The 23,902-nt window shown below is 44.2% G+C and overlaps 1 protein-coding gene across 9 annotated transcripts in view; it reads left to right on the forward strand.

Annotated features, from left to right (window-relative positions):
* The window catches only part of LOC123999463 (A-kinase anchor protein 13-like), a 173,909-nt gene that overhangs the window by 95,732 nt on the left and 54,275 nt on the right, over positions 1–23,902 (forward strand). For 8 of the 9 annotated variants that reach the window (XM_046305293.1, XM_046305312.1, XM_046305319.1 and 5 more), the window contains exons 5-8: positions 5,146–5,332; positions 8,162–8,357; positions 8,754–10,908; positions 13,019–13,098. In XM_046305293.1, the coding sequence (XP_046161249.1) occupies positions 5,146–5,332; positions 8,162–8,357; positions 8,754–10,908; positions 13,019–13,098 (2,618 nt within the window). Of the gene's footprint in view, positions 1–4,951; positions 5,060–5,145; positions 5,333–8,161; positions 8,358–8,753; positions 10,909–13,018; positions 13,099–23,902 lie in introns of those variants that run through there. The other variant, XM_046305360.1, reaches the window with a different exon arrangement.

Below are 23,902 nucleotides of genomic sequence, written 5' to 3' on the forward strand. Positions count from 1 at the left end.
GGAGTGAGAGTTCTACCATAGAATGGGGCTGACAGAGAGGAAATGACGGCCCATGCTCATTTTGTCTCTGTGTTTCTACAAATCAGATCCACTGAACTGAGTCTGTAGAGATCTGGAGCGGGGTTGATTTTTATTTTTCACGTTGATAATTTCCTGTCAATGACTCTAGGCGTTCTCATCTGCCACTGTAGGCATTATGGTAAGTTTGGGTATTACAATTTCCTAACATTTGTTTTGTTCTTTTTGTATTGTGTGTCTGACAGTGTGACGAAATACAGTGCCTGTTCTTGTTTTACTTCCCTTTTTCTCTGCCATCTTCTGACAGGAAAATGACACCAAAACATAAAAACAACCTCTACTCTGCAGTGGTGATTACAATCTCTGCTTCAAGACTCCTGGGGCCTCATTTATCAACATTGTGTAGAAACTATTCTAAAATACTACTCACGAACAGAATTTAGAATGTTTGTACGCATAGAAAAAGTGTGATTTATCAAACAATCCTACGAGCGTCATACTCACAGTGGTACGAGATGATAACTGTTGATAAATACCAATTCTTCTCAGTGCTCGTGCACTACCTTGGCTATTTGGTTCAAATCAAACTTTATTTGTCACATGTGCCGAATACAATACTGTGAAATGCTTACATACAAGCCCGTAACCACCAGTGCAGTTCAAGAAAGAGTTAAGACAAGATTTACCAAATAAAATGTAAATTTTAAATTTTAAAATTAAACAATAAAATAACAATAACGGGGCTGTGTAAATGGGGTATCGGTACCGAGTCAGTGTGCGGAGGTACAGGTTGGTTGAGGTAATTTGTACATGTAGGTGGGGTGAAGTGACTATGCATAGATAATAAACAGCGAGTAGCAGCAGTGTAAAAACAAATGGGGGGTATGAATGTAAATAGTCCGGGTGGCCATTTGATGAATTGTTAAGCAGTCTTATGGCTTGGGTGTAGAGCTTTGACCCAGTGATGTACTGGGCCGTACGCATGATCCTCTGTAGCGCCTTACAGTCAGATGCCGAGCAGTTGTCATACCAGGCGGTGATGCAACCAGTCAGGATGCTCTCGATGGTGCAGCTGTAGAACTTCTTGAGCAGCTGGGGACCTATGCCACATTTTTTTAGTCTCCTGAGGGGGAAAAGGTGTCATCGTGCCCGCTTTCCAACTGTCTTGGTGTGTTTGGACCATGATAGTTTGTTGGTGATGTGGACACCAAGGACCTTGAAACTCTCGACACGCTCCACTACAGCCCCTTTAATGGGGGCCTGTTCAGCCCGCCTTTTCCTGTAGTTCACGATCAGCTCCTTTGTCTTGCTCACATTGAGGGAGAGGTTATTGTCCTGGCACCACACTGCCAGGTCTCTGACCTCCTCACTATAGTCTGTCTCATCGTTGTCGGTAATCAGGCCTACCACTGTTGTGTCGTCAGCAAACTTAATGATAGTTTTGGAGTCTTGTTTTGCCACGCAGTCGTGGGTAAACAGTGACCACCATCTATGGTAAAAATCATCTCTTTAAAGCCAGTGGGGAATATACAACGCCATACCATGAAATAGCCTACAACGGCGCAACCAAAAAAAGCTTAGAACAAAACACTGAACCAAAAGGTTTAATTTGGCTGCCTCGGTTATATTTTGATCATTAAAAATTCAAACGTAAGTATATAGCGAGGACCAATTGGGCCATTTCAAGTTGCCTTAGCAATTGAAAATAGAGTTCAAATGAGTAGGCTCACTAATAAGCCATCCATCCTCAACAGCTCCCTTCTGTAGGCCTCCACATTTAGCAGTGTTTTTTGCGCTTCACATAACCTATCACCTGTACAGAAAGAGTGGAAACCTTTTCTGTTCACATAGTTGAACTCATTATGGGATGGTGCTCTTATGGTGATGTGGGTGCTGTCTATTGCTCAGTTTATATTTGGGAACCCATTGATGGCAAAGAAACCCCTCTTGACTTCACCCTGTTGTGCGATGGTGTTTTGCTGATGATTGCATCCAAAACATTGGCTCATAGAGGGATGTGAGATGCCGATCTGCAATCTCCCGCAGAAATGTGTCTGTGGCCAAAATCCAGAGGCTAGATAGCTCTTTGATGTGCACCGGAATGGAACGTTGGCCTTTCTAAAGTAGGTCTCACATCCTCACAAAGATCCTATGAGATTGGTTTTGGGAAACGATATCTGATGAACCGATCTGTACTTTCTGCAAAAAAAGTCCCACCTGTTTCTAAAAAAAAGCACTCTCTGCGAAATGCAGCGTGTGCCAAATCTTCCAACATGATCAGCCTTTTATCATTGTCTCACTGGTTTATAGTATTTCAACAGAGGTTTCAATTTCACACGTGCCTCCAATTTAGCAAAATGACTGTACTTTATATTGATTAATATTGTAACAAAGGCACTGATATGGTCAAATTATATATAGCCTCTCAAGATATGTTGCATGAATTCACAATGGTAATACAATTAATTAGGCCCACTATCATCATTATTAGGCCCACTATCATTATTATTAGGCCCACTATCATCAGTATTAGGCCCACTATCATCATTATTAGGCCCACTATCATCATTATTAGGCCCACTATCATCATTATTAGGCCCACTATCATCATTATTAGGCCCACTATCATCATTATTAGGCCCACTATCATCATTATTAGGCCCACTATCATAATTATTAGGCCCACTATCATCATTATTAGGCCCACTATCATAATTTAAAAAAAGGTCAACATATATGTTTTCCTCATTCTGTGCTTGACAAGCAGCTCCCTCATTCCAGCACTTGGCACGTGTGTACGCATGGTCATGGTTGTGTGTAATTTCACACACACCCATCCAAATGTTTATACTGATAAATCTCACACTTTGCGTGTACATGATCCTACGCATGGATTACGCACAGATTTGTGCCTTCATATGATTGATAAATGAGACCGATCACAATGAAGTAGTAGGAGATACAGTGGTTGCAAAAAAGTATTTAGTCAGCCACCAGTTGTGCAAGTTCTCCCACTTAAAAAGATGAGGGAGGCCTGTAATTCTCATCATAAGTACACTTCAACTATGACAGACAAAATAAGAAGAAAACAATCCAGAAAATCACATTGCAGGATTTTTTATGAATTTATTTGCAAATTATGGTGGAAAATAAGTATTTGGTCACCTACAAACAAGCAAGATTTCTGGCTCTCACAGACCTGTAACTTCTTCTTTAAGAGGCTCCTCTGTCCTCCACTCGTTACCTGTATTAATGGAACCTGTTTGAACTTGTTATCAGTATAAAAGACACCTGTCTACAACCTCAAACAGTCACACTCCAAACTCCACTATGGCCAATACCAAAGAGCTGTCAAAGGACACCAGAAACAAAATTGTAGACCTGCACCAGGCTGGGAAGACTAATAGGTAAGCAGCTTGGTTTGAAGAAATAAACTGTGGGAGCAATTATTAGGAAATGGAAGACATAAAAGACCACTGATAATCTCCCTCGATCTGGGGCTCCACGCAAGGTCTCACCCTGTGGGGTCAAAATGATCACAAGAATGGTGAGCAAAAATCCCAGTACCACACGGGGGGACCTAGTGAATGACCTGCAGAGAGCTGGGACCAAAGTAACAAAGCCTACCATCAGTAACACACTACGCCGCCAGGGACTCAAATCCTGCAGTGCCAGACGTGTCCCCCTGCTTAAGCCAGTACATGTCCAGGCCCGTCTGAAGTTTGCTAGAGAGCATTTGGATGATCCAGAAGAAGATTGGGAGAATGTCATATGGTCAGATGAAACCAAAATATAACTTTTTGGTAAAAACTCAACTCGTCGTGTTTGGAGGACAAAGAATGCTGAGTTGCATCCAAAGAACACCATACCTACTGTGAAGCATGGGGGTGGAAACATCATGCTTTGGGGCTGTTTTTCTGCAAAGGGACCAGGACGACTGATCCGTGTAAAGGAAAGAATGAATGGGGCCATGTATCATGAGATTTTGAGTGAAAACCTCCTTCCATCAGCAAGGGCATTGAAGATGAAGCGTGGCTGGGTCTTTCAGCATGACAATGATCCCAAACACACCACCCGGGCAACGAAGGACTGGCTTCGTAAGAAGCATTTCAAGGTCCTGGAGTGGCCTAGCCAGTCTCCAGATCTCGAACCCCATAGAAAATCTTTGGAGGGAGTTGAAAAGTGTTACCCAGCAACAGCCCCAAAACATCACTGCTCTAGAGGAGATCTGCATCGAGGAAATGGCCAAAATACCAACAACAGTGTGTGAAAACCTTGTGAAGACTTACAGAAAACGTTTGACCTCTGTCATTGCCAACAAAGGGTATATAACAAAGTATTGAGATAAACTTTTGTTATTGACCAAATACTTATTTTCCACCATAATTTCCACCATAATTTGCAAATAAATTCATTAAAGATGTCACTACAATGTGATTTTGTGGATTTATTTTTCTAACTTTGTCTGTCATAGTTGAAGTGTACCTATGACCAAAATTACAGGCCTCTCTCATCTTTTTAAGTAGGAGAACTTGCACAATTGGTGGCTGACTAAATACTTTTTTGCCTCACTGTATCTCCTACTACATCATTGTGATCGGTAGGCAGAAGGTCTCCATAAGACTTAATCACTTACTCACACTGAATTGGACTATAGCTGTGTGTTTTTTTAGTTAGACACAGTTAGTCAGGCCTTCCTGGTGACTCATTGAAGCAGAGAATCAGCAGTCTGACCTGTAGGAGTGAGAGGGTAGGAGGGGGTGGGGTTAATAGACATATGACTCAGGAAGAACAGTGTGTCACACAGGTTAGGGGGCGGGACTCTGACAGGGTTATCAGTTAAGGCTGATAGCGAAGGTGGGAGGTGTTAGGGAGAGTGGAGAGAGGGACGACCGTGTCCGCCTGCAAACGCACTGAGGGATTTACATGTGAACATACTGTGCTGCAAAACAGATTATTGGTCACACGGTAGTAGAGAAAACAGGTTGGATATTAAGCAGAGGAGTGTTGTTGGATGCTCACTGGCAGGACATCGTTGAATGTGTGTTGTGTTCTAGTTAGAAGGCTGTAACTGTTGACCGTGTCTGAGCCCAGTGTAACTCTCCCTCCCTGTGTGTCCCGTTTCAGCTGAGCCCGGTCCACACGAGACCCTCTTGCACTTTGCGGCTCGGCGCGGTCTGCGGAGGGTAGCCTTGTTTCTGCTCCAGCAGCCAGGAGGCAGAGAGGCTCTCAGACTGCCCAACAAGCAGGGCTCTACACCAGTCAGCGTGGCAGAGAAGAGGGGCCACGACCAGCTACAGCAGCTCTTCACTGAGTAAGTACTTAACTGGATCACATACTGTTTATTACACACAGGATCTAAACACGAATAACCTTTTAATAGCCTTTATTACACTAGTAATAAACTTCAGATACGTTATTATTATGTTTCTATGGGAGTAGGCTGGCTAGCCAATCGTTTCTACTAAACCTGGGACAGACTTTATGCTGAACATCAGAACTGGTTGAACTAACAGTGTCATCATAATATATTCTGCTGTTTTATCTGTGAATGAAAGGCACAGCCCTCTCCACAGTATTTATTGGCTCTCAACATCGTCACATCTTTACCTAGCACCTCTTCCTCTTTTTTGAACACATACTCTTGCACTCCTATATTCTTCGAGACATTAGCTAGCAAACTAGGATTTGGAATCCAAATCAACGAGAGGTCTAACCATGGGAATGGGAGCAGCTCTATGGTTAGGAGGGACTTGTTGTGGATGTTGAAATGTGTTTGGAGTGTTGGCGGTACACACAGATAAGCAGCCGGACCAAGGACAAACTCCGGACTGCTGCTGTAAACAGCTGAAGTCAGCACAGAAATCACCACAGAATCCAACTTTATTTATATGCACTTTGTTAAAGTACATCAAATCAGACTAGTATGGGTCTTTTGTCGTGGGATTAAATCACAAAATGTACCTAGAATTAGGAGGAAAAGTGTACGTGCTAGATGACAGCTCATAGACTGCACAGCGTTCTCACCGGCTGTGATAGCTGTATGGGTCTGTTTTCATGTGCTCTGTGACACATCTGAGCTGTATAAAAACACCAGGCACCACAGGTACAAGTGGCGGGAAATAGATGTTCTCGGGTCCTTGTATACAAACTGTCAGAGCTTTATCACATTTGATTTAGCAGGGGTAGTTCTGTCCTATTGGTAGACGATGAACACAACCTCCACTGGCACCTCACCAAACCAGTTTGTTTACCTGTTCCATCAGTGTCCGTGACACAGTGGTGATCTGTTCTCCAGCTGAGCACATATGAGCAACCTCATTACAGAGATCACCTGAGATCATCAGCTTTCTCTATAACATGGAGATTGAGGTGTCACCTTGACAGAGATATGCTATCCTGTGCTGACCAGGAACAGTAAAGAGTTGTCCCAGGGACACTCTCAGGCCACATCAACGGTGTCTCTCGGTCGGTCTGCGTCACACAGGCTGTCCCCTGGGTCACCGGATCCTGGGTGTCTGTCGGCCGTGCCCTGGTTTGGTGGAGGCGGTGAAACCTTATAACCATAGGAAAGAAAAGGGCCTAGTGGGAGCTCCTCGGAGAGTTAGTGTGTGTGTGTTACAGAAGAGAACCAAGCTGTAGCTTTTCTCCATACCAGACCAGCATTCTCTTCTTACCTACACTACCTGTACTCCTTCACCTGGACACCAAGCCTGTCTGTCTGATATTGTTAGGGGAAGCTGGTATGTTTTTGAAGTAGTCCTGAGTTAAGCTGGGAGTAGAGAGATTGAGTCACCTGGCTGCTGGTGTTAAATGCTCTGAGACAGGATTAGTTCAGGTCAGGGAGAAGCTGAGGGCCTGCTGTTATTTGGCACAAGAAAACTGTTAGGTGTCATGACTGAATTCCAACTCTGAAGACAGCATACATGTGTTAATTCCACCTGCTGACTGTGGGAAGAAGTTGGTTAAGTTGTATACTAGTAATCCAGTAATAAAGTAGTAAAAGCTCTAACATGTATAGTGCAGTTCTGTGTGTTGTTAAGATATCTCCCCTGGATGTGGAGAGAGTTGAGGCTGCCTCAGGCCCCACAGAATGCCTCTGTTCTTTCCCCGCCCTGCGTCTTGCCTTTCAGTCCCCACTGAGTGATGTCAGGGGGTTGCCATGGACACCCATTCAGCCCTTTATTGCCCTGCATTGGCACTGAGCGCCATGAGGCAGGTGAGAACAGCTCCAGATCGCATCACTACTGCAGACCTGGCTTAAAATACCATTTGAAATCTTTTAGTGTTTGCTCTAACCGGCCTGGAGGTACCATATGGCCGGGATATGACGTTTTTGGGACTGTTCCATTGGTCCAATATGCCAGGCAAGCTCAATCAAGCACAGATTAAGTATTTTAAATGATTTCAAATACTTTTTGAACCTAGGTTTGCACTCCTGTCCCAGGGGCTTCATGGGGCTGGGGCTAGAGGGGGACTTACATACTCCCTCATTCCTTTTGTTTCTAAAGCCCTATTTATGGAAATAGATTGTTTTGTTGTGTCTCTCACCGGAGTGTACCAGCAGTGACATCATCACCCCTGAGTCAGTTGGGGTCAGTTACACGCATTGTAAGAGAGTAGAAAATGTGACTCTACCCAGGCAGAGACAGACCCAGAGCCAGCTCAACAAGACAATACACTGCTATAGACGTTTCGACCCTGCCTGGGTTTACCCATTACAAGACACATTTAGTCTAGAACCATGAAGGAAACTTAATTTTAGCTCAGCCATGTTTGGTCTCTTTTCTTAATTTTTGTTACTCGGTAGAAGTGTTTTGACGTGAAGTAGATTAGAAAGGGAGAGGTAGTGTTTTCATTTTCAATTCCACTGATACCGTAGAACAATGAATTAAATACCAGAAAGCTGACCGAGTAGAAGTAGCAATACAATGAAGCTGAACCAGTTTGGAGGTTGGCGGTCGATTGATGAAAGGTTTGGTAGTACACCATGTCTCCAGTGCATTCCTACCCCCGGAATGAACCTGTCATTCACACTAGGTGATATATTATGGGCGTAGGTAGTGGTGCTGAATGCTGAATCAGTGCTATGTCATTTGGCTACCTCCGTTCTGACACGGTGTGCTCTGTTTGTGTTGGGCAGGGTTGAGACCTTGTCAGAGACCCGGATAAAGACGGAGGAGAGACAGTGTTACCCAGGAGGCCGAGTGCTGCAGCACCACCCTAAACTGAACACATACACCCTGACGGTGGACACGTTGCTAGGGAAACCTCTGCCCAGCCTAAAGGGAGAGGTGGAGGAGCTACAGAAACTCATACAGCGCCACAGAGACGACAATGTGAGATATATAACTCTGCTTTAAACTCTATCTGCTTTTAAACCATGTCTGCTTTCATCTCTTTCTGATTTGAACTCTCACATGTTGTTGTTTTAAATCATGACTTGAGGTATTCCTTACAGCTCCTAATGGAGCTAAGGGCTCATACAGTACAGTATGTACTCTCAGATCCTACAACCAAATCTTGTGTGCACTAGCTAGCTAATTAATATCTGCCAAAAGAGAAAACATGGCCTATTGTGAGTTACCTGCATGCTCTCCGTTTGTTTGCTCTGAAAGATTTTTTGTACATCTTATCTTTACAGGAAGTTAATGTGTGTGTGTGTATAATAAATAGTGTGTGATTTATTATTTGTGTCATTTGTTATTCACACTGTGTTTCTGTTTGTGCTTTAGGAAGATCATGTGCTCCAGCAGCAGTCACCAGATGAGCTGAACACAACAGCAGGATCCAGTGGTATCAGCAACACATCAGCACACTCAGCCACAGAGTCCCAGCCCCCCCACAGCCATGCCCAGCAGCGGAGAGAGGGCGAGACTCCGGCTTTCAGCGCACCATCCTGTGGAGACCAGCAGGAGGAAGCTGATAGAGAGAGGACAGGCGTAATCACTGCCACCCAGGGCAGCAAGGCAGGGCGCTGTAAAAGGAACCAGGAAGAGAACGAGAAGTGGAGAGCAGAGACTGAGACGGGCGATAAGGCTGTTGCTGCTCCGACAAAGGCTTCACGAGCCATGGGCCACGCGCAGTCTCAGGAACACACGGAAGCTAAGCATCAGTCCCTGAGGACTACAGGCAGCAGCAGTAGTGGCTGTGGGGACACAAGTGTTCAGAGGACTATGGAAAGGCAGGGCGAGCCTGAGAACATCCAGGAGATGGAGTCTGGGGCTCCTGTGGAGAATGGACAGCACGATAAACATAGCGGTGAGGTTGAGGTGGAGTATGCTGAGGCCACTTCTGAATGTACTCTTCAGACCTTGACGGGAGCTGTGAGCCGCCATGAGGCACAAGCTGTAGAGGCACAGGACTCCGAACAAAGACAGGAAACCACTACAGCAGTGACAAGTTATTCTGTGGAGCCCGAGTGGGCCGATAACAGCAACCAGACCTGGGAGTCTGAGAGGGGCGGTACAGACGAGAGAAAGACAGAGGCAGGAAACCCCAGCCAACAGACCAACGGTAGCACTGAGACAACCAGCAGCAGAAGTGGAGAGACTGACACAAACAGCATGAAGCAGAGCCCCATTATGGTGGAGGGAGAGATCAAGAGCAACCATTCACACGGACCAGGTTACGTTACAGCAAAAGAACCCAATGAGCAGCAGGTCCTGGATCAGCAAGTTGAGGATACAGTGGAGGTAGTGGCAACCCCACCACAGCCAAGGCGGGACCAGAACGGCACCCACAGCCAGGGCCACGAGACTGGGCAGGAATGTGAGGAACAGCCGTCCACTGATTTAGCCAACAGAACAGCTGAGGACAGAGAGAGTGGAGAGACCATGGGACGACAACACTGTGATGTCACGGTCCACACATCCCCTTTTGAGGAGGGGGAACTCGTCCAGTCTGTCGGCTGCTCCACAGACAAGCTGTCTAAGGAGGGGACAGTCACAGGACAGGAGGCCCCTGGGAAGAAGGTGTCTGTACAGTGGGCATCGTTAGAAGAGGCAGACTCTCTGGCATGTAGAGAGGAAATAGCAGCCACAGCAGTAGCAGTGGTGGCTGTAGCAGTAGCAGCTGCTGTAGCAAGCCTAGAACAATGCAACTCAAACTCCATGCTGGAGGGAGGCCAGGTACAGGAAGCTGCCGCAGAGAGCCAGAGTAAGCATCAGACTGGACCCAAAGACACTGCACGAAGGTCAGGGGTCACGGTGTCTGAGGCCACTGAGAACCTTAGCACCTCAGACAGGGGTCCGACTGTCTCAGCAAGTCCATTAGAGGAGGATGTGATGGTCAAGAACCCCTCAAAGGGAGCGGATGAGCCTCATGTCAGACAGGGAGAGGAGAACAGTGATCTGTCCAATACCACACATGGGAGTGAGAATGGAGTGGAGGCCCAACTACCAGGCCTGAGTCTGACACAGGAAGAAAGTGTAGAAGCCAGCAGAGAGTGTGCAGACTCCCACTCGCACACGTTATTACATGATGAAAGGGCTGTGGACAGACAGAGTGCTGAGGTCATATCCTCCTCCTCCTCTATCTCCCCAGAGAGATCCTCAGAGCTGACACATCAGGAGGCCATCCCAGAGAGCACGGCCCCACCAGCCCCACCTGAACATACACATACACCCAGTGACTTGACCCTGACCACCCTTACACACCCAGACAGTGGTACATCCCTGAATCCAGAGCTGACTTCCCCATTGGAGCTAGACAATGGAAAAGGCCTGTATGACGAGCAGTACAGCTCCCCTGTGGAAGTAGTCATTGGCATGTCCTTGGGCCTTCTGTCTTCAGACACACTGGAAAGCCTGGATGGTGTGTGTGTGAGAACACTGGATACTAAAGAAGAGCATTCTGAAGATTTAAGACAGCTTGACAAGCCAGTGAAAGGTATGGCCACATAATAATACACATATAGCTAGTTTGTAGCTAATTATGGCTCTTTTATATTGATTTATCATAGATATTAATTTATTGCTGAATGCTTTTTTAGTTGACATTTTTCAAAGAGGAAGAGTTTTTGTCGATTTTTGCTCATATTTCATTTACATTTTGTCTCCAACCATTTCTAGCATCATTTTTATACTTATTTTTTTCAAATAGGGACATTCTTCTATTCTCCCCCTGTTCCTTGATGTACAAGAGATGTGTTTTCTGTCAATATAACTGGTAAAATAATGGTTCATAAGCAACTATGAGGGGCCCCATAAAACGATATTTTGTATTTTCTGGAATTCCGTTTTTTTCCAGTAGGCCTAACAGCAGAAACATTCCTAGGCCGACACATTCCTCTCTTGTTTAATGCACAATTTAAGGTTAATTACGCCACACAAAAAAATCACATTTGTTTAGTTATTTTCCCAGACCTCAAAATTGGTCTTCTGATGCATTGACATTGACTCAGGATGTTTTCCTGGTTTTAGATTTTTTTTTTTTAACTCTCAATAATACACATATTCATAGAGAATTCATGAAAATGTATGTTCTGAGTCAATGTCAATGCATCAGAAGACCCATTTTGAGGCGATTCTTTTGTTGTTGTGTTTTACACCTTTAATTGTGTATTAAACAAGAGAGGAATGTGTCTGTCTAGGAATGTTTCTGCTGTTAGGACTACTGATGCAGCACTTAGTTTGCAAAACAATGGCCAACCAATTGATACAAATAATCATATTCTGTCAGGTAAGCCTGCTTAGCAATTAACATTTACTTGAGAATGTTTTTGGGGAACGTTTTTCTGTCTACCCTCACGACGGTTATCATTAGCATCATTAACTGGCTACGCACAGGGTGATAAACTGCACGTACTTTCAGAATTGCTTGGCAAAGCTACTCATAGGTTGTGTTCCTATCTTGTATTATTTCTTATTGTTGTTGCATTGTGGAGAAGGAACCTGCAAGTAGGCATTTGATTGGACGATGTACACCAGGCGTATCCCCTACATACAACTAATTAAACATTTGAAACTTGAGGATGGCTGGAGCTGCTGTTAGCTGGTGAACTACCTTTTGGAGACCCCTCCTCTACTGTATACAGTCTCTGAGCCTGGCCCAGCTGCTAAGTTCAGGCCCAGTGTGCATCGCTCAAACGCTGTTGAAGTGCACCGCCTGCTCTGAGGCATAGCACACCGTCGTATGACTCTGAGCATGTGACCATTAGTTCAGCTGTGTGTCAACTGCTGCTAGAGAGAGGCTGTCATTTGTCATGACATTCTGGCGATGTTGAACTGCGGAATATTTACGTCAAACAAGTCCCCAAACAGAAACTAGAACCAAATGTAACTTAAGTCCATAATATTGTCAGCTTCAGTATGTGAATTAGAGAAGCTTAATTTTCAGGAGAAAAATAACATGAGACTCTGGCCTCTGGTCCTTTAGTCAGTCTGAAAAGGTCAAAGGCTTCATATCAGTCAACTAGAGCGCTATGTGAATGGAGCTTGCTGTGTATTTATGTATGTCAGTCTGTGTATCCAAGCAACAACACAATGATCTCACCAGACCTTACAGTAGGTTCTGAAAATAGAGGTAGCCTGAACGGTGGTCTTCCACTCGGAGCCCCGGGCCAAATCTTGGCCGTCTGTAAGCACATGGCTACGCCCTGGCCCTTTCCCGTCTGGATGGGAATATGAAGCAGAATAGATCCTCTACATCTACACTGATGTGGTATAAATAGCAGGGCAGTGTTGACTGATGCTGAGCAACATCATTGTTCCCTAATAGAAATGACTAAGTTTCCCCCAACCTACCTCCTCTCTTCCTGCATGACAGCTGCTTTGTTGTTGCTATCCAAATGGTTGTCAAGGCATAGACCATTTTATACATTAGACACTACTGGTATGATTCGTTATTATGAGTTTGTGTTTTGAGTTCAAATGAAGTTTCATTTACTGAGATGATTCTGTGTTAGTTTTTCCATAAGGTCATGGCTTCATATTCCTCTTCCTGTGTCCTCATACAGTCCCTGTGTCATACCTATGTCTCTTACTGTATCTCTCCCCAGACAAAGACATAGTCTGTCCATCCCAGGGAGAAGAGAAGGAGAAGAAGGAATCCCTCTCAGACACGGCAGACTCTACACTGGTGAGTTTATGTTCATGTGTTTATGAATGTACAGTCCCAGGTTGTTTAATAACTTGGAACATAAGTAAAAACGTACTGTGACTCCAGTTCCCACAAATCAGGGGGAAGTCACATGTAGTTTTATTAATGTAACATTTTTCATGACTGGGAGACTATTTGTTTCTGGGAAGCAGTCTCACCTGACCTCACTAAATAAACCCTTTTCACGTTTGCCTTCACTTTTGGGGATGTCCGTACAAACATGACGCACTTTTCGGCCTGATATGTTGAACTCTGTCTTCTAAAAGTCGAGTGGGAAGATTTGGGAAAGCTGTGGCCATGCGGTTCACTGTGTGTGTGCGCCCTGCCCTGCCCTGCCCTGTTTAACCAGAAGAAAAGAAAGATGACCTCACTGTATCTTCTCTCCCCTGAGAGGAGTGATATGAGGGGTAAGAAACAAGCCGTCGAGAGGGAGGCAGAAATAACAGTCTGACAACAGCAGCAGAAGTGTGAAGGAAGGGAGGGAGAGGAAGTGTCTTATTACCAGCATGATACATCCACACCAGCAGGGCCAGGGCACTGCCCTCCATCACAGCTCTAGAAATATATCTCTTCCTATGGGAAGCCATATTGTTTCATACAATTGTCATTATCGGTTTTTGACCACCTGGTTCTAAAAGGTGTCCTTCTGTTGTATAGTAGGTATTAAAAACTTGGTGGTTCGAGCCCTGAATGCTGATTGATTGACAGCCATGGTATATCAGACCATTTATTTTTACTGTTCTAATTACGTTAGTAACCATTTTATAACAGCAATATAAAACCTCTGGGGTTGTGGTATATGGCCAATATACTGTACCATGGCTAAGGGCCAGTATCCAGGCACTCCGCATTGCGTCGTGCTTAAGAACAGCCCTTAGCCGTGGTATATTGGCCGTATACCACAACCCCTCAGGCCTTATTGCTTAATGATGTTATGGTGAGGGACTGACCTTGCAGATGTAGGCAGCCTTCCTTTGTGATTGTCTTGTGGTATTTTGTGTCAGCATAGGCCACAAAGCCTATGTGACTGGGATGATCTCATACTGTATACTTCATTCATGTCATATGCTTCAGCCACAAACACATGGTGTGTGGCACCACTGTTGCAATCACACAAACAATCACACCACAATCTCACCGTGTGCTCGTCATCGACGTTGTTTAGCTTAAACTCTGTCTGCAACGATGACACTTGTATTTCCTCATGAGGTATTTTAGTATTGTTCAGTTCTAATTTGTTCTGTACTTCTGTTCCCCCCCACCAGTCTGTGGATGTGGTGGAGCTGTGCTGCTCTCATGCTAATCTGGGGAGTGGCATGTAGATGTATACAGAGCCTTCAGAAAGTAGTTATTCCACATGTTGTTGTGTTACAGCCTGAATTAAACATGTATCACCCATCTACAATACACACAATAGCCCATAAGGGCAAAGTGAAGACATGTTTGTTTTTTTGCGAATGTATTGAAAATTAAATACAGAAATATACATTTGGCAGCGATTACAGCTGTGAGTCTTTCTGGGTAAGTCTCTAAGTGCTTTCCACACCTGGATTGTGCAACATTTGCCCATTATTATTTTCTAAATTCTTCAAGCTCTGTTGATTTGGTTGTTGATCATTGGTAGACACCCCATTTTCAAGTCTTACTATAGATTTTCAAATAGATTTACAGTACCAGTCAAAAGTTTGGATTCAAGGTTTTTTCTTTATTTGTACTATTTCTACATTGTAGAATAATAGTAAAGACATTGAACCTATGAAATAACACATATGGAATCATGTTGTAACCAAAAAAAGTGTTAAACAAATCAAAATATATTTTAGATTTGAGATTCTTCAAAGTAGCCACCCTTCGCCTTGATAAAAACTTTGCACACAAAATTTGGAAACATTTCAAAAAACATAATTCCACTTTGACATTATGCGGTATTGTATGTAGGCCAGTGACAAGAAATATACATTTAATACATGTTTAATTCAGGCTGTAACACAACATCATCTGGAGGAGGTAAAGGGGTGTAAATACTTTCTGAAGGCACTGTAGACAAGGCCACTATCGCAGCTCTCTCATGGCCAGACTCCCACCTCCCTACATTGTTAGCATTTGAAAGGAATTACACTAACTCTGGAGCACTCTCTCTTTTAAGAGACTCACACAATGTTGTGTGTAATTGCGGACTATTGTTTTAGTTGCTGAATTCAGTCGTTTTGGATAGAAATGTCATTTTATGTGACGTCGGAGCTCCAGTCCACCAACACCTGTCGCCACTCAACTCCATCGTAAATCATGGAGTTGAGTTTAACAGGAACAGGAACCTTGACAAACATTTTTCAATGGTAAATGGCCTGAGTAAACTATCTTATTTATTCACAATCTTTGTTTTCTGCCTCATTGATTATGACAACATGTCAGAGGGACAGATTGGAGGAGATGCCTGGAATAATAACTTGGTGCATGTCACCAACAGAGAGATGTTTCACATCAACTGGAGTGGCATGTTGGTCGACAGACTGCACCAGAGATCTACATTTGTTTGAAAATGTTCATGACCAAAGTTTTCAACAATACATGGATCATACAAAGGAGAATATAGAGCACTTACAGATTCACTATTGATGTTACATTGATGATATGAAGTAAGATGTTACGTTTGTGGAATGCTTTGTTTTGACATGCATCACAGATTTTAGTGTGAAGGAGTTAATGCGAGGTACAGTTGAGTAATCTTCGAAAAACAGAACTCTTTGAGTACTGTGGGGGAAGAGTTGCAGAGAGCAGCCGGGAGAGAAGTAAGTCCTGAAAGACAGAGCAGATGGAGCTTCTGTTCCTGCCAGCCACGGCTGTGTGTCCTCAGGCACCCCCTTGTGTTGTGTTCTAGTATAACTACCTCCAGATGTGTGCTTGGGCTGCTCTTCGCTGCAATTCATATGGTTTTAACAAGAAAAAGACAAGACAGATTATTAAAAGTTGTTTTTTATTCTTCTCCAGAAGCCTTGGTTCAGTAATATTTTAGAGGCATTCTTGAGAGCCTGCAGTTTAGTCAGCAATTGTGATTAGGAAGGGTAATGATTTTTTGAGTTTTCACAGGTTACCAAAGCGAGCATGGTATTAAGGCTGTTATAAATCTGGCACTCGTCCTTACTGCAGTGAAATGGTCTGTCTGGGCACTGTACAACTTAGTAGGTCCTGAGGCTGCTCAGTGCTCCATTCATAACAGGAAGGAGGTTTTCCACCATATTGTTTGATTTTGGGGACGATTGGGTTGGGAGGAAGGGGTAGCTTGTGAAGTCTTCAGTGAGATTGATCAGTGGAGCTAGACGAACACACTGAGCCTGTTCATGGCTCACTGAGTCTGACCATGGTGAGTCTAGCTGTCGTGAGTGTGTGTGAAAAGGGGAATGTCAGTCGTTTCACTAAGTATTTACATGTCCCTCTTCTTCTCCCTCCATCTGGTTTCTCTTCCTCTTCCTCCGTAGGTCCTCTGTAGTTGTACAGCAGGATACACGCTTAGAAAAAAAGGTTCCAAAAGGGTTATTTCGCTGTCCCCATAGGAGAACCCTTTTTGGTTCCAGGTAGAACCCTATTTGGTTCCAGGTTGAACCCTCTGTGGAAAGGGTTTTACATGGAACCCAAAAGGTTTCTACTTGGGTCCAAAAAGGGTTTTTCAAAGGGTTCTCTTATGGGGACAGCCAAATAACCCTTTTAGGTTGCAGCCATGCTATGTTGTTGTCTTAGGTCTCTCTTTATGTAGTGTTGTCTCTCTTGTCATGACGTGTGTTTTGTCCTATATATATATTTTTATGTATTATCCCAGCCCCCATACCCGAAGGAAGCCTTTTGGTAGGCCGTCATTGTAAATAAGAATTTGTTCTTAACTGACTTGCCTAGTTTTAAAAAATGTCCTAAGAGTCTATGAGGAAACATAGTTAGTTTTTCTTTCTTTCTCTCTAACACCTACTGTAGGGAGGTCCTACACCAGCGTAGGTCCTATAGGGTAGTTCTATAACAGCGTAGGTCCTATAGGGTAGTCCTATAACAGCGTAGGTCCTATAGGGTAGTCCTATAACAGCGTAGGTCCTATAGGGTAGTCCTATAACAGCGTAGGTCCTATAGGGTAGTCCTATAACAGCGTAGGTCCTATAGGGTAGTCCTATAACAGCGTAGGTCCTATAGGGTAGTCCTATAACACAGGTCCTATAGGGTAGTCCTATAACACCGTAGGTCCTATAGGGTAGTCCTACACCAGCGTAGGTCCTATAGGGTAGTCCTATAACAGCGTAGGTCCTATAGGGTAGTCCTATAACAGCGTAGGTCCTATAGGGTAGTCCTACACCAGCGTAGGTCCTATAGGGTAGTCCTACACCAGCGTAGGTCCTATAGGGTAGTCCTATAACAGCCTGGGTCTTTTTTGGTTATGGTCCTGAACTAGCCTAGGTCCTAAGCCCAGAGCTCCACAGGTGCCATGTATTTAGCAGAGACCCAGTCTCAGACCCTCTATGTTTGTATGCATCAGGGCTTTACAAAGGCCCCTTCACAGTGCCCCCCCCCCTCTCTCTCAACCCACCCTGACCCACTGCCTTTTATGATAAATGATCCTTCTCCCAGGGGACGAGCTGCACCCACACCACTATGCTAACTGAGCAGGCAGCATGGGAAATGATACGCTTAGTGACATTTAGTGAATTCTGCCTTCTTAAATGTTTTGAAAAGGGCTGTTATTTACAGTAGGCATGTGTTGAGAGTTTGTTGTGGCATGCAAACGACTGCCTTCAAATAGAAGGCCGCCGTTTGTTAGCGCAGCACGAGAGGCTGGAGGAAATATGGAAGTGTTTACTGTTAGAACGGTCGGGTGGGGGCGGGGCACGCAGATCAGTCTCAATAGAAACAGGAAGCTTTGGCTATGAGGGTGATTTGTGTGTGTGTGCATTTGTGTGTGTGTGTGTGCCCTTGAGAGTGTTCTGTGCTGTTTTCTCATTTTCTGGCTATGCACTCTATGTGCACAGTGTGTTTCTATCAGCTTGCATGGCTTTGTCCTGTCTTTGCTCTCGTGTGTGACTTCCTATTCAGAATGGCTGCTAAGCCAGACTGCCAGTTGTTTGAACTATCTTAGCAATTGTAATAATGATGTAACACTGTGAATTGGTTGGACATTTCTTGCAAGTTACGCAGTCGGGTGGAAAAAGAGAAGCTAAACCACATGTTTTCCCCCTTCTCCATAGTGATAGGTTTTCACCAATGAGAATGACCTGACTAGAAAAAAAACCCTAAACAAGATGGGCACATCATGTATTTTGGTCTGTTCTTTTCTGTTCCTCTCCTAATGTTATGTGTATTGTGCCCTGGAGAGTAGTAGGATTAGGACCATGTTGTTCTTGGTTCCTGGGGTTGTGTTGCGTTCTGCTCTGCTGCCCAGACGTTTTAGTTAGTAGAATGGAAAGAGCCCCAGCCGTCTCAAGTCTCTCTCTCTCTCTCTCTCTCTCTCTCTCTCTCTCTCTCTCTCTCTCTCTCTCTCTCTCTCTCTCTCTCTCTCGTCAAGTGGACATTTTTGTAATGGTTGCCATGCTTCTAGCTGTTTGTCCTTTCCATTGATCTGTCTGCAGATGTGTAGTTTTTTCCTGCTTTCTTCCCCAGTCTTCCACACAGAGGGCAGTTCTGCATTCTCCTCATCTTCTGTTCCCGGGGGTTGAGGTCATTTTACTCACATTTTCTGCTTCTACTTAAATATTTGTTTTAAATATTTGTTTTTAATGAAAACAATTACTAACTGTAGTATTATTTAATAGAAACCTATGGGAGAAGTAACAGTATTTGTTTTTGATTATTTGTGTAGTTATTTGACATTTTACTGCATTGTTAGGAGCTAGTGACAATAATTTCACTGCATCCGCTATAACATTTTCTAAACTGTGTATGTGACTATCACACTTTTATTTGATAGTTTCCCTTAGGAAAAGACTTATCCTTCTTCCTTATGGCCGAGGAATCACCGTTTGTAGGAGAGCGTCCCTCTCCTGGGGTCAGGATGGCAGTATGCAGGGCAGGCCTCAGAGGCTTCTCTCATGGCCGGCTGCCTTAGACTGTTTCCAAAGACACACACGCTCTCCCTGCCGCTCAGCATCACAGCACAACACTGTTCAACTCGTCACTAAAGAGACACAGGAAGAGGAAATAGATGGAGATAGAAGGGAGGATAAGAGGATGGGAAATGAACCGAAAATGGAAATAGATGAATAGAGGAAAACAGCCAAAAAAGCCAAAAAAAGCAGTATCAGTAAAAGGGAGGCCAGGAAAAGAGGGAGAGGCTCGGTGAGTAACAGTGAATTTGAGAGGAGGGAGGAGTGTGTGGGAGAGAGGGAGGGAGGGTCAGACCCAGGGGCTGGTTCTGTGAGCAGATGTGGGAAGAGTTGCTCATTTTCCCCAAACTTTACGAAGGACTCCACAAGGCTGGGCTTCATGTTGGAATCTAGCGCATTTCTGTTAATAACCACTCCTTTTCACTGCCTGGAAAGATGTACGAGCGACACAAGCGGAGGTACAGTCTGCGTGGAAAGGGGGAGAGAACAGTGGATGTCGTTTTGATAAAGGTATGAATGGACAGGGAATATTTTCAGTTGCCACATGAGAGAGAGCTCTACTCCTATGGATATGGTCATGGAAATATTTTGTAACTAGTTTTTATAAATGTGTGTTGTGTTTTTAGCTTTTCTTCTCTGCTGTATCCGTGTGGTAACAAAGTAGCTTTCATATCTACACCGCAAAAATGTCACAGAAACATGATTTAGTCGCTGAGTGTGTATTTGTCCGGTTGTGTCTAATTATTAGCTGTTCCTCTGTGTGTGCTCAGGAGGTGTGGAGTGTGTGTGTGAACCGTTGGTAGATGGGCACACTGACAGCCTCTAGGAGTGTGCTCTCAGGGTGGAGTTTGTTTTTGGATGGAGAGTGGAGGCCTGCAGGCCAGATCCCATTAATCCCATCCATTCTCTTTCCTTCTTTCTCTCTTTCTCTCTCATTCTCTCTGTTTTCTCTTCCCTCCTCTCCCGATCTGTCTCTCTCATTCTCTCTGTTTTCTCTTCCCTCCTCTCCCGATCTGTGTCTCTCTCTCCCTTTCTATCACTCTTGCTCCTTGTTTATTTTGGTTGACTCTTTGTCTGTGTGCAAAGTGTGAGTTACTGAATACAATGCTAGGATTCTGCATGTGATGTGTATTTGGTTGTCTGTGTGCAAAGTGTGAGTTACTGAATACAATGCTAGGATTCTGCATGTGATGTGTATTTGGTTGTCTGTGCAAAGTGTGAGTTACTGAATACAATGCTAGGATTCTGCATGTGATGTGTATTTGGTTGTCTGTGTGCAAAGTGTGAGTTACTGAATACAATGCTAGGATTCTGCATGTGATGTGTATTTGGTTGTCTGTGTGCAAAGTGTGAGTTACTGAATACAATGCTAGGATTCTGCATGTGATGTGTATTTGGTTGTCTGTGTGTGTCGGGATAGATTATGCCTAAAATATCAAATCAAATATATTGTCAAAACCTGTCCCATTTTTAATTGTACAGATAAAACATTTTATTTAAAAAAGAATACAGCTTAGATCATATTTTTCCATAGACGTTCACAGATACAATCTTATAAAACAGGCAAACCTGAATTTGTATTCTGTAAAACACACTTATTGCTCAAGGGTATGGCAACCTTTTCAGTGGAGGATGAAGGATTTGAGTGATATTCATAGCATCTCACACATCATTATCACATCAAGCATGTCTCCCTACTGTAGCTGGGTGGCACTGGGAACAGGGGTGGAATGTGTCTTGTGGGCTTTGGGCTGGTGAATATACAGTATACGTAGTGGTAAGGAAGGGCACTTTATTTGTATCTGAGAGAGGCCAGCCCAAATCAGCAGAGCCTGTTCTAGCACTTCGACAGAGTAGAGTGGCCTGTGGATTAGGTGTGTGATAATGGCTCAGGCTGCATCTCTGTGGCCAGGCGTCAGACTCTATCTTTGGGCTTGAGTCCTGGGACGTCTCCTCTCTGCTCGCCATCATCTTTGGATGTCACAGAACAGGCCAGACTAGCATTGGACAATGATGAGATTTAACACCTGGTTGGTCGCTCCTCTTGGATGTCACAGAACAGGCCAGACTAGCATTGGACAATGATGAGATTTAACACCTGGTTGGTCGCTCCTCTTGGATGTCACAGAACAGGCCAGACTAGCATTGGACAATGATGAGATTTAACACCTGGTAGGTCGCTCCTCTTGGATGTCACAGAACAGGCCAGACTAGCATTGGACAATGATGAGATTTAACACCTGGTAGGTCGCTCCTCTTGGATGTCGGCCCACCACCTCAAGCTCAACCTCAAGACGGAGTTGCTCTTCCTCTCGAGGAAGGCCTGCCCTGTCATGTTTTGTCTTATATTGTCTTGTCATTTTGCTTTTCCTTCTGTTCGTTTTCCCCCTGCTGGTCTTTTTAGGTTCGTTCTCCTTTTTCTCTCTCCCTCCCTCTCTCTCTTCTCTCTATCGTTCCGTTCCTGCTCCCAGCTGTTCCTATTCCCCTAATCTATCATTTAGTCTTCCCACACCTGTTCCCTATCTTTTCCCCTGATTAGAGTCCCTATTTCTCCCCTTGTTTTCCGTTTCTGCCCTGTCGGATCCTTGTATATTGTTCACCGTGCTGTGTCTTTGTATCGCCCTGTCGTGTCGTGTTTCCCTCAGATGCTGCGTGGTGAGCAGGTGTCTGAGTCTGCTACGGTCAAGTGCCTTCCCGAGGCAACCTGCAGTTTATTATCGAGTCTCCAGTCAGTTCTCGTGATTACGAGTGAAATTGTTTTTATGCTTTATTTACCGCTCCGATTTGTCTAGGAGTATTGCTATTTCCTTAAACTGGATTAAAGACTCTGTTTTCGCCAAGTCGCTTTTGGGTCCTCATTCACCTGCATAACATGCCCGCTTTAAGAACTCTCCATCACGGTTGTCAACTCCATGGTGTCCCCCTCCCAGAGTGTAAAAATCCTTGGCGTGACCATGGACAACACCCTGTCTTTCTCTGCAAATATCAAGGCAGTGCAGGGCCATGCTCTACAACATCCACTACAAGACCATGGTGCTTTCCTATAGAACAGCAAGAGGAACTGCCCTTCCCTACCTTCAGGCTATGCTCAAATCATACGCCCCAGCCTGAGCACTCTGTTCTGCCTCCTATGCTCTTGGCCGTCCCACCCCAACGGGAGGACAGCTCCCGCTCAGCACAGTCTTCTCTGTCCTGGCAGTGATTGAACCAGCTTCACTCTGTTAGGACAGCAGAGTCCCTGCCCATCTTCCAAAAACATTTGAAACCCTACCTCTAAAAAGTGTATCTTAAATAAATCCCCAAATGTGTCTTTTCTTACTAGCACTGACTTTGCTAATAACTATTTTATTGAGGGAAAATGTACTTACTACAGCTGTGACTGTTGTTTTACATAGCTATCCTAAGATGAATGCACTAATTATAAGTTGCTCTGGATATGAGTGTCTGCTGTATCACTAAAATGTTAAATACCATTTTGGATGGCTTCAATACAGAGGGGAAGAGAAGACCAAGTACACTGTTATTGTGTTGTATTTTTCCTCATTTTGAATGACTACCTCATCTCTGTCCCCCACACAATCTGAATTTCAAACAGATTCAAACACAACGACCAGGGAGGTTTTCCAATGCCACATAAAGAAAGGCACCCATTGGTAGATTGGTATTTTTTTAAATTTAATAGCAGACAATGAATATCCCTTTGAGCACGGTGAAGTCATTAATTACTTTTTGGATGGTGTATCAATACACCAAGTCACTACAAAGATACAAGCATTCTTCGTAACTTAGTTGCCAAAGAGGAAGGAAATCGCTCAGGGATTTCACCATGTGGCCAATGGTGACTTTAAAGCAGTTACAGAGTTTAACGGCTGTGATAGGACAAAACTGAGGATGGATCAACAACATTTTAGTTTTTTTCACCTTTATTTAACCAGGTAGGCTATTTACAACTGCGACCTGGCCAAGATAAAGCAAAGCAAAAACAACAACATAGAGTTCCACATGGGATAAACAAACGTACAGTCAATAACACAATAGAAAAATCTGTATGCAGTGTGTGCAAATGAAGTAACGAGGTAAGGCAATAAATAGGCCATAGTGGCGAAGTAATTACAATTTAGCAATTTACACTGGAGTGATATATGTGCAGATGACGATGTGCAAGTAGAAATACTGGTGTGCAAAATTGCAGAAAAACAAAATCAAATATGGGATGAGGTAGGTAGTTGGTTGGTTGGGCTAATTACAGATGGTCTGTGTACAGCTGCAGCGATCTGTAAGCTGCTCTGACAGCTGATGCTTAAAGTTAGTGAGGGAGATATAATTATCCAACTTCAGTGATTTTTGCAAATCGTTCCAGTCATTGGCAGCAGAGAACTGGAAGGAAAGGTGGCCAAAGTAGGTGTAGGCTTTGGAGATGACCAGTGAAATATACCTGCTGGAGCGTGTGATACGGGTGGGTGTTGCTATGGTGACCAGTGAGCTGAGATAAGGCGGGACTTTACCTAGCAAAGACTTATAGATAACCTGGAGCCAGTGGGTTTGGCGACGAATATGTAGCAAGGACCAGCCAACGAGAGCATACCGGTCATAGTGGTGGGTAGTATATGGGGCATTGGTGATAAAACGGATGGCACTGTGATAGACTGCAACCAATTTGCTGAGTAGAGTGTAGGAGGCTATTTTGTAAATTACATCGCCAAAGTCAA

The sequence above is a fragment of the Oncorhynchus gorbuscha genome, linkage group LG02, assembly GCF_021184085.1.
Source record: "Oncorhynchus gorbuscha isolate QuinsamMale2020 ecotype Even-year linkage group LG02, OgorEven_v1.0, whole genome shotgun sequence".
NCBI classification, from domain to species: domain Eukaryota; kingdom Metazoa; phylum Chordata; class Actinopteri; order Salmoniformes; family Salmonidae; genus Oncorhynchus; species Oncorhynchus gorbuscha.